We start from the raw sequence: 11999 nt of genomic DNA on the forward strand, positions 1-11999 counted from the left end.
CATAAGTCTGAATCATCTGGACTACATGAAAAGTGGTACCAAGATGTACATTTACTACATTGTGTCCAATCGTCAAATGGTGGCACATTGTATGGACAAGAGCATATGGTGCATAGAGTTGTATCAGTGATAAAAATTTCAGAGGCAGAAACCATATCTTTCTTCTTTTTCATTTGTTTCTTTATGCCATTAGGTCTTTCTACTTTCTGCTTTTCAGGCTTTTTCACCTTTTTTGTCTTCAAATTTATTGATTTCATTTTTTGCTTGATCACCTTATTAAGTGCAGCTTTTTCTTTACGCAATATGACTGCTTGTTGCTTTTTTTTTTACATTGTTTTCATGCTCTTCTAGTCGCTTCTTGAAAGGTGAAGAAGTAAGGTTTTCAGCTGACTCTGTCTTTCTCTTTCGTTGTCTTAAAACAGGAATTTTGGGACGTGGAGAAATCTTTTCCAAAATATTTAAGGGAGAATTAAGGCCAAGATACTCATTAACAATTGGCAAAACTGCATCATCAACAGCCTTCAATTTTGCAGCAGTAGTTGTTGTGCTCATGACATATGCCAACTGTATAGGTGCAACAAGAGGCAAATTAGGCAATTCACTAGATTGCTGACAGATTTTCAATGGCTCAGCTTCATTAGTGAGCAAAGCTGCTTCAAAGGCTTCATCATTAAAAATAAGGTCATTTATTGGGTACAAACCAGAGCATCTAAAACCATTGATTGCTTTGTCAATGTTTGCAGTAAAGTTGTAGGCAGTTGCAAAAATACCTGCCATGTCAAAAAATGAAATTCTACGCCCCTGATGTGATAACATCCAGTTGCTTGCTGCTGTATTGTAGCCAACTTTTAATGGTTTAAAAAATGTACGATCTAAAGGTTGCATCTTGTGTGTACAATGAGGTGGAAGAGTTATGAGATGGATCCCATTGTCACGACAAAAGTTAATGGCCTCAAGTGTTTTGTGGCTGTGATGACCATCAAGTACAATTAATTGCTCATTAGTTATAGATGCATGAGTCACAGCAACAAAATGTGTTAACCATTCAATGAATAAAGATGAATCAGTCCATCCACTGGAGCTAACTCTAATAATTGAGCCTGAAGGTGCACCAACGGCAGGCCTATCAGTCATTCGCTTACGGAGAAATATAAATAAGGGTGGGACATAAGTGCCACTTGCACTCATTGCACACACAACTGTCACAGTAGCACCTCTTTCTCCACTAGTTATTTTCGAAACTTGTCGTTTGCCTTTCGTTGCAATTATTTTTCCTGGCTTATGGACATTTGTGATTTCAGTTTCATCCATATTCCAGAGCTGTTTGGCTGAAAACTTATGTTCCTCAAATAATGACTTGTATACTGAAAAAAACCGTAACTCTAAATCAGAATTAGGAGTTGTGTAACCTGGATGCTTAAAGCAAAATAAATTTTAACTCTACACAAATATCATCATTAAATGAAAAAGTTTTGTTGAATGTTTATAAGAACATACTTTTAAAAAATATTGTTTTTAGCAGATACCCAAGTATCCACACGTTCCTTCAATGAGTACCGGGGCAGGCATTTTCGACATCCCTAATTACCACAACAAATATAATTAGAGGTACAACTAACATTACACACATGTGTTAATTTTTTAACTACTTTTATTTTATACTAATATTTTTTAACTACTTTTATATTAAAAAAATTACTTAAAAAAGTAAAGTGCTTATTGTGAAGTTAGCTTTTTATTTTAAATTTGATGTTAATTAATTAAAAAAACAAATAAATAATTGCAATAATGACATTTAGTTCAGACATTATAAATCAGTGCTGCAAGGGCATTGAGCTTAACAAATTTAGATTTAGAAATAATAAAGGACCGTGGTAAATGGCCCAATGTACATAATAATAACAGTTATTTTATTATTCAATATGAGATTCAAAGTTGATCAACTTACATACGGTTTTTAAATTATCTCTGAAAACGCAATTGAAATTACGAGAAAACATTTAAAAGTTCGTAATTGATTTATTCCGCGTCCATTGATATGGTATGTTGCTTTTTGCTACAAATTATATACCAGAAATAAATCCGCTTTAGCAACACAGGACAGCTGTGACTGGAAAAATACGTCCTTACTGCATCATAAAAAATTATTAAAGCAACTATCATCATTGGAAAGATTTTAAAATGTGTATAAGAAATAATAAAACTATTGATGATCTAAACCAGAAATATATAAATTGTAAAGAAAACTGATAAACCTTAAAACGCATCCTTGAATATTTTAATAATTTTGTAGAACTTAAAAAATTGAAGATGCATATATATTGGAAGTTTTACTTAAAAAATTACATAATTAACTGCTGAAAGGTTATGCCCAACAAGTTAGGAATGTTGAGTTAATTCTGTGGAGGCAATTTGATGCCAAACTGTTTAAAATGTGTTACTTCAAATATCTTTTTTTAATCTTGTTTGATTTGGTATTATATTTTACTTAACAAAATATAAAAAGCGCGTCTTTGCAAAAAAAAAATTTTTGATTTAAAAAAATAAAATTAAAAACAAAACTTTTTAAATTTTTTTTTTAATTCCTAATTTTATTTAGGTGCCCCAAGAAGTCCCTACAGTCTTATCACAAAGCACCGCGGATGACCATTTAATTGGAAGTTCACGCCTCCTTCCTAGCCGATGTTGCAAAACTTGCCCAAAGGTGGGGTTTGAACAACGGATCCTTTGTTTCTGAGGCAAGTGCGCTACCACTGCTCCACGGCTGCTCAAGTAAATAAGTTATTATGCCAATATTTCACAATTTTTTCAACCTCCCCCTCCCCATTGTCAACAACTTGTCAAACTTCCGAACAAACAACTTGCCAGCAACAAACAAAAACAAAAAAAAACTTTTCTATAATTCTTAAGACACAGACTGTGTAAAAAAATCAAAAAATCATTGTCCTAATAGGCAATGTAGAACTATTATTGTACTTTTGGTGACTTATTAGTATTATTATACTTTAGGAATATTGTAGTGCAAAATGAGTTGCCCTCCAGTTTCGGGCAATAAATTAGCTCTTTTATCAAAACCTGCCTCTGAGAATAGTCTCATTTTAAAAATATAGGGTGCCTGATACAAAAATATTTCAATTTAAATATTTCAATTTAAATATTTCAAAAATATTTCAATTTAACCTAAATGGAAAAATAGTAAATAAAAAAATAATTTTAAATATAAAATTATGAAGGTTAAAACAAAACATAAAACATATTTATTTAAATGAAACAAGAATCAAATTAATTAAATGAGTTACATATATATAATAGGTTACAAATTTTATATGGTCACGATGTTAAGGTGCAGGCTTTTACTTTATTCTTGAAGGTAAAAAATAACATAAATATAAATCTTGTTTCGGCCGGAATTCTGGCCGGAATTTTATTGATGTCGGCAAATCCGGTTCCTGCAGGAATTTAAAACTTTGATACTGCTATACTCCTAATATATATATTTTCCGGAGAAACAAATTTAACATGATACTACCAAGAATGTGCTGGGATATTGCTTGGTTCTTATCGCTTACAAAGCAAGCACTCCACTATTGTACCACTACCATTTGTAAGAAAAATGGTCATTAAATAAAAAAATAGTATTGTATTTCTGATTTAGATGCATAGTTTTAAAGATAACTTACATGCTCGATTCTTTTTTTAAGAAATTTGAAAAGGTTTTTTTTATGTGTTTTTATCTTTTTATGTACCAAAAGGTTTTTAAAAATGTTCCGTTAAGAAATGTTGTGTAAACCTCAAATGAAGAAATAGCTGCTCTCAAAAGGAAACAAAGATAAAATTGTTTAGTTCAAACTTCACCCTATTTTACCTGCATTTCCTGTATATTATTTAGAAACCTCCTAATAATTTAAAGTTAATGGTAACTAGATGAAACATTTTCATATATAAAAAACAGCTATATATTTTTTATATTTTTTAAGTCCTATGAGAACTAATTTGGACTGCAGTTATTTTTTATCACAAATTGCTCAATAACTTGTCAATTACTTCGCGTATGTTGCGCCTTTTAAAATACTTTGCATTTTAATTGAACCATTTTTTAAAAAGCATTTAAAAGTATACTCATTAGTTTTTTATTTATATCAAAAATTAAAATTTTTTATATTTTTTTAAGTAACATTCTCAACCGATATTTATTATTTATAGCTACCACAAACTATAAGTTTTAATTGTTATAGAAGTCTCCTATAATCCTTAAAAATTTATAGTTTCAAGCAACTTAATGTTTAATCCAATAACCCTTTCAAATTTATAACTACCTCTAACATAACGATTATACCTGTAGAACTTAAAAGTTTATAGTTACCAACAACTTAACGTTTACTCCTATAACTCTTGTAACTCTTGAAAATTTATAGTTTGTATCAACTTCGTTTACTACTATAAACTTTAAAAATTTATTATTACCAGCAACTTAATGTTTACTCTTATAACCCTTAAACGTTTAAAGTTATTAGAAACTTAATTTTTCTCTTAACACCCTTAAAAGTTTATAGTTAGCAGCAACTTAACGTTTAGTTCTATAGCCCATAAAAATTTATAGTTACCGGCAACATAACGTTTACTTCTACTAGCTTTAAAAGTTTATAGTAACTAATAACTTAACGTTTATTCCTATACTACCTTTAAAGGCTATTAAATGTTTAGGTAACTAAATCATTTCTTTTTTAAACTTAAAAAGTTCATTTTTATCCATATTAAAAACTTCAAAAAGAAATCTTACTTAAGTAAGATTCTTACCGATATTTATTATTCTATATCATCAGATCTATTTTAGAGAAATTAAAAACAAATAATAATTTTCAATTAATTTAATAAATGATTTAAAATAACGAAGCAGGTGGTATGGACATTTTGCTTTCATTCAAAAACATCGCATAATAAGATGATCATTTTATATCAGTAATTCTGATTATAAATTTAACTTGACCGATGTTTATGTCAATAGTATTATATATTGCAAAGTTCATGTTACTTGCTGTTATATAACTTAGTAATGGTTTAAAAAGCACGGCATCAACTTAATAGATCATTTCTTAGCACAGTTCAATGACTGTTTTTAATTTTGACCTAGTAACCTAAGAATTTTCTAAGTTCTTCTAACCATCAGCTGAGTAAAGGTACAAATATGTTTGATTGGCGAACTTGGTACTATATCATAAGTGAGATATAGCCATTCTTTTTATTTTTTGAGTCTTTATACTTTGGCAAAAAATAATATTTTTGTTAAACATGTTAAATTTCTTATGTAATTGACACACGTATGATTTAAACAAATAGTTTGAAACCGTAAAACAGCAAGCAAAATACAAAAATTATTTTTATTAGTGCATTATTTATGCAATACACATTATTACATCTAAAATAAATGCAAAACATTATTTTAAGAAGTAAATATATATTTTTAAACTTGTAAACTTACTTTCCGATTTTTAAACTCACCGTTAGTTTTGATCGTATTTAACTGCTTAGTTATTTTTATACTATTTAATAGTATTACTTTATAGAAAAATGCATAGAAAAAGTTAAAAGCGAACTTATAGAAAAATGAGCTGAAGATTAAATATATAAAGAAATAATCAAACCCTAACCACTCATGTTGCACACCATGTGAATGCTGAAATATATTTAATATTAAGAGATTATCTCAAAAATATTCCGGTATTTTTCTATTGCTAGTGAGATTCGATAACTTTGTAAATTGTAAATTTTAAGTAACGAGAAAGATAACGCTTATTCTCTTGAAGATTATTGTTATTTTAGATAACTTAAAGTAACTTGTAACAAATTGTTTTTTTAATTTTAAAGCTTGATTTTTTATCACCAATAATATTATTTACTTGACAGTGTACAACTTAGAAAAGTATATTTTGTTTCAACCTATAAAAACTTGACATGAAAGTCAAAGTTCTTCAAGCCTATATATCGAGTTAACAATATCTAATGAAAAGGTCTAGAATTTCAAATATATAGAGAAAGGAGAATACGAAACGGAAATCGAGGGAGGGTACAAATAAGTATAGAATTTATAGGTTGCAGTTTTTTAATAAGTTGAATTCAACCACTTTTGAAAATTTACTAAGTATAGAAAATTTGTCTTGAATTTTTTTTATTTATGCGAGAGTCATCATTGTTTAATTTATGCAAGAGTCATTGTTTAGTATTAGAAGTTTGCATGCATGGGGTAAAATTCTTTTAGCATAAATTTGTTGATTGTACATTATATAATAATATATGTTAATATAAATATAATAATTACATTGATGTATATGTTTGTATATATATATATATATATATATATATATATATATATATATATATATATATATATATATATATATATATATATATATATATATATATATATATATATATATATATATATATATATATATATATGTATATATATATATATGTATATATATATACATATATATATATATAAATATATATATGTATATATATATATATATATATATATATATATATATATATATATATATATATATATATATATATATATATATATATATATATATATATATCAGTAACAAACGTTGACACCATTATCCTTATTAAATGGATCGGTTTAAGGAGAAAGCAATGGGGCAAAGAGGGCAGTAGCCACCTCCCCACCTTCTCCTCTTTTTTTGATTTATATTTTTTTAAGACAAGTATTCATATACGCGAATAATCTTTAGTTCTGTTAGTGCAGAACTTTCAGTTAAATTCTTTGTGCGTTTTTTAAAGATTTTTCAAATCATTATGCATTGTAACATCTAAAAGGTGTTTATATTTTCTAAAGCGGAAGATCGTAGAGTTTAAATTGTAGTTTATTCTTTTACATTCGTTTAATTAGTATAACAAAAGGTCGATGATAATCAAATATTTCTTTCTTTATTTTTAAATTCTAAATTTTTACCTTTTTTTATATTTTAAGAGATATTTTAAACTTTTATGAGTTTTATGTATTCATGAACCTCAATTTATGTGTTATACGTATTTTTCATCTTCCGAAGTGGATTGATACACTCATTTCAACCCATTTTTTTAATTAAATAGAAATTATCAATACTCATGAGCTTTATGTTTTATGCCATATATCGAAAAGCAACATACCTTTATCCATTTTTAAATATCTTTTTTGGGTAAAATCAATAAATAAATATACAATTAGTTGGTTTAACAAAAGTCTTCATATATGATAATGTTTTATAAACTCTTATATCAAACCAAGTTTAATCAGTTTTGTATTATATATTGTGCACTATATTTTGTATATTTATGATCTGGTTTATATCCACTTGCTTGAAAAAGTTTCTGACAAGAAGATCAGTACAATCTTCTTATTTTGTGTTTTTAAAAGTAATTTATTTAACAATTTTTTAGTTTACATTTCTTAGTTTATTAACAAATGCAAAACTTTTAAAAAATAAAACTAGAATAACTACTATAAAGTGTTGAGAAAAAGTAAGTTCAATTTAAGAAAAAAGAAAGTTTACTTTAAGAAAAAAAGTATAGTGTTTCTCTACCCGGATTGACAATAAGACAATCCCGAACCATTATATCCGTGACATGTTTGACAGTTCTCTGGGTAAATATAAATTTAAATCAGTGAGAATCACGAGGGCGATGATAGACGATTGTTTTATTGTCCATTGCTTATGCCTACGAGTTAATGCAACACTTTTCACAGTTATATTGGTCGCTAGCATATTTTTTTCTGCTGGCAAGCGATATGGTAAACCTAGTTCTTTTTGAAGCCTAACATGAACTGTTCAAGTAGAAACGATTTTTTTCAATTTTGCAGCTGGAACACTATACGTTCTTCCTAAAAATAAAACATTGAGTTTTGAACGCAATATGAGGTGGTTAAAATAAAAATTTCTGGGGTTTTTTGAAACTCATTAATTAACTTTCTAAAGCCTTTTGAAATCCATCAATTAAAAAGACGGAGTACGTTGCTTTACATCAAAGCAATTATAGCATGGCTCTTGAACAAAGAAATTATTGTCTTGGAGTCACCCAGTAACAGCCCAGATCTAAACCCAATAGAAAACATAAAAAAGCCAGTGACGGATCCAGCATTTTTTTTTGGTGTTAATAAAATGATAAAATAATTTTTTGGCTATTCTCAACTAAATTTATATTTATTGACAAATTTCATAGTTTTATCGCTCAGCCTTCAAAAATTACGACCATATCAAGTTTAAACCGCCCTCAATTTGAGGGGGTTACAAATTTTATATGGTTGTAATATTATTATATTATATATAAATTAGAGATTGCGCAATAATAGTTAAAACTTATCAATAAATATAAATTTAGCTGAGATAAGTAAAAAATATTCTATCAACTTGTTGCTCTCACGTTTGGGACCGGAAAAGTAGGGGGTTGTTGCGCTTTTTTGATCAAAGCCCCAATCATTGCAATTTTTTGCAAAGCATCTTTTTTTTTATTCTTTTTTTTTATTATTATATATCTCGTTGTTAATAGTATTTACAATAACAATGTTCATGAATAAAAACAATATATGACCGGGGCAAAAAGAAGACTATAGTTGCCTTATCACTAAGCCCCGTAATAAATATACCGTAAATTACAATGCTAATAAATACTCAATCACTGTAAAAGTTACATATGCTATTAATTATTTTTTTTATTAACGCTTAAGTTTACTTTACTTACTAAAAAGACCAACAATAAAAAAGAAAAAATTAACAAACAAAAAAAAAGACAAAACAAAAAAAAATAAAATAAACAGAAACAAGACTAGAGACAAGATTATTTATCATATTTATGTATTTGAATAGACAATCTTAGTAATAAACAATTATTAATACTAAATTATTAATAACAGTACTCTCATTTTAAACGCTTCAGAAGAAATTTAGTTCATTGTCGTTTAGTAAAAGATTTTGCTTAAGTTTAGTTTTAAATTGATTAAGCGAAGAAAGTGTTTTAAGATCATTATTTAAAAGTGTATTCCAGAATTTAGGTCCTGGGTTTGTGATTGAGTATTTAGTGGCAGAATAGTAGGTTTTGGATTGAGTATAGTTATTATTTGAAAATCTTGTGCTGTACATATGATTTATTTTTTTAAATAAAGAGTTGAATAAATATGGTGCCATTTTTTTATCAAGTTTAAACATAAATATAAGAACATGACAGAGATTTAATTTATAAACATTTAGAATATTAAGTTTACTAAAAATTATTTTGTTTACATAGAAGTTTACTTAGCTTTGTAACATTGGTGCTGCACCAAGCAATGTTAGCATAGTATAGGTAACAGTGTATAAATGAAAAGTATATGTATTTAAGACAAGATTGGTTTAAGAACTGTTTAGCTTTATACAATATACCAATATTTTTAGAAACCTTATTCTCAATAACACTTATATGTTCTCTCCATGTAACATTTTTATCGAGTATTACGCCCAAAAACATTAACGATATTTCCCTTTTTATTATATTTTTATCAATAAAAAGATTTGGAAGTTTAAGTCGAATATTTTCCTTTTTATGAACGCGATGGAATAATGTGTATTTAGTTTTAGTAATGTTTAAAGATAATTTATTGGCTTTAAACCATTGGGTTAGGTTATCAAGTTCTTTGTTAACTGTTAAAAATAAAATATTAATGTCTTCATGAGAATAAAACAAATTCTTATCATCAGCGAATAAAGTTGTGTTTAAAATATTAGAAAATTTATATAAGTCATTGACATAAATTAGAAACAAAAGGGGCCCTAGAATTGATCCCTGGGGAACACCGCATGTAATAATCATATTATCCGTTTTACCACCATCGTAAGAAATATATTGCTTCCTATTAGACAAGTAACTTTTAAACCCAGTCAAGTTAGAATTTTTGATGCCATAGAACTCGAGTTTGGACAAAAGAATTAAATGATCAACAGTATCAAAGGCTTTACTTAGATCTATGAAAACACCTAAAGTATATTTTTTTTCATTGAAACCTTTAAATATATCGTGGACAAGATGTAAGATTGTGTGATCAGTAGAATGACTAGATTTAAAACCAAATTGTTTATTGTACAAAATATTATTTTGGATTAAGAAAGAATAAAGTCTATTATACATAATTCGTTCAAGAACTTTTGAAATACATGTAAGAACAAAGATCGGCTTATAATTAGTAACGTCACTAAGATCGCCTAATTTGAAAATAGGGACCACCCCAGCAATTTTTATTTTTTCTGGAAAAAATCCCTCTTTTGAAGATAAGTTGAAGATACACAAAAGCGGGATTGTAATCAGTTTTATTGAATTTATAATGATGTTACCACTTATATTGTCGACACCTATATTTTTTTGGGCTTAATCGAAGAAACTGCGCAAAGTAATTCATCTTCAGTTAGATTATCATTAGGCATAATATTAGTTTTATTAGAGACTAAGTATGCATCAAAGTTGATGTTAGAGGATTCATTTTTTGATGCTAAAGACGGACCAATATTAATAAAAAATTTATTAAGTGCTTCAGCCACTAATTCTTTTTCTATAACATAATTGTCTTTGAATTTCAGAAATTTCGGAAAATTATTTCTCTCTGGATTATTTTTACCAATAACTTCGTTAATTATGCGCCAAGTACTTTGAGGATCATTTGAATGCTTTTTTAGTTGATCTGAATAGTAGTTTTTTTTTATCTTTTTATAATTGACTCAAAGAGTCGTTTGTAGTTTTTATAATTGCTTTCATTACGTAGGGGTTTTTTTTTAAGAAATTTATTATATAATCTTTGTTTTATTTTAGAAGATTTAAGGATACCCTTAGTTATCCAAGGATTTGATAACGTTTTTGATTTAACTAATTTTATAATTTCAGGAAATGCTTTGTTATAATATTTATAATTTTCTGATATAAATATATCGTAGGCTTTATCAGCGTTTAGATTCAATAACAAATCATCCCATTTAACACTTGATAAAAGGTCATGAAAATGGTTAACTAAAGAGTCGTTTATTATTCTTGTTTTTATTTTTTTATTTTTTTGGTAATCACTTTTATTAAATTTTTGAACAACGATAAATATGGAAAATGATCAGAAATATCTGTTTTAAATATTCCTGTTTTTATCTTTATATTTATAAATTCATTGGTGATAATTTGATCCATCGAAGTTTCACTTTTGTTGGTTATGCGAGTAGGTTTGTTGCTGACAGGAATGTAGCTATTTTCAAAAATGACGTTAAAAAATTGTTTAATGTTTTTATTTGAGTCATAATCCAAAATATTGATGTTCAGGTCACCAACCATGTAAACAGTTTTTTTTTTAATATAATTATTTTTAATGGCGTTTTTAATGTGGTCTTCAAACACTTTAATAGAACCTGAAGGTGGTCTGTATAAAGCATGGATTATTATATTTTTGGAGGTTTTATTAACGAGTTCAATGCACAATGACTCATAATCATTAGTGGTTGAACTTAAATCTGACTCAACTTTGTACAATAGTGAGTTTTTAATAAAAATACACAAACCCCCGCCTACCTTGCTTGAGGTCCTAATTTGGTGAATCACTTTATAATTTGGTAAATGGAAATTATAATAGTTCTCGATACTTTTATCATCACACCATGTCTCGCTGAGACAAATAATTTGAAAATTCCTATTAACTTTATACAAAAATTGTTTTAATGAATCAAAATTTTTTTGTCGACTTCTAATATTAACATGAAGAATAAAGAACGAGTCGTTCTCCATTCCTTCAATTATATTTTTTGAATTTACGTTATAATATAATGGGTTAATATTTTTTATTAAATCGTTGTTAAAAAAATTAATATCCGGATCAGAATGTTTTTTAAAAAGTATTGATTTTTTAGTTAGTAATGAATTAAATTCAAAGTTTTTTAAAGGAGGATCGTCAGCCATTTTAAATAAGAGTAATATTAAAATATAGAATATAGTTT

The 11999-nt window shown here is 27.2% G+C and overlaps 1 protein-coding gene across 1 annotated transcript; it reads right to left on the minus strand.

Annotated features, from left to right (window-relative positions):
* Positions 1 to 294: 294 nt before the first annotated feature.
* Positions 295 to 1311, minus strand: LOC136083227 (uncharacterized). The gene has a single exon (XM_065802629.1). The coding sequence runs from the start codon at positions 1309 to 1311 to the stop codon at positions 295 to 297; it is 1017 nt and encodes a 338-aa protein (XP_065658701.1).
* Positions 1312 to 11999: the final 10688 nt, after the last annotated feature.

Source organism: Hydra vulgaris, chromosome 08, assembly GCF_038396675.1.
Source record: "Hydra vulgaris chromosome 08, alternate assembly HydraT2T_AEP".
Classification (NCBI taxonomy): Eukaryota; Metazoa; Cnidaria; class Hydrozoa; order Anthoathecata; family Hydridae; genus Hydra; species Hydra vulgaris.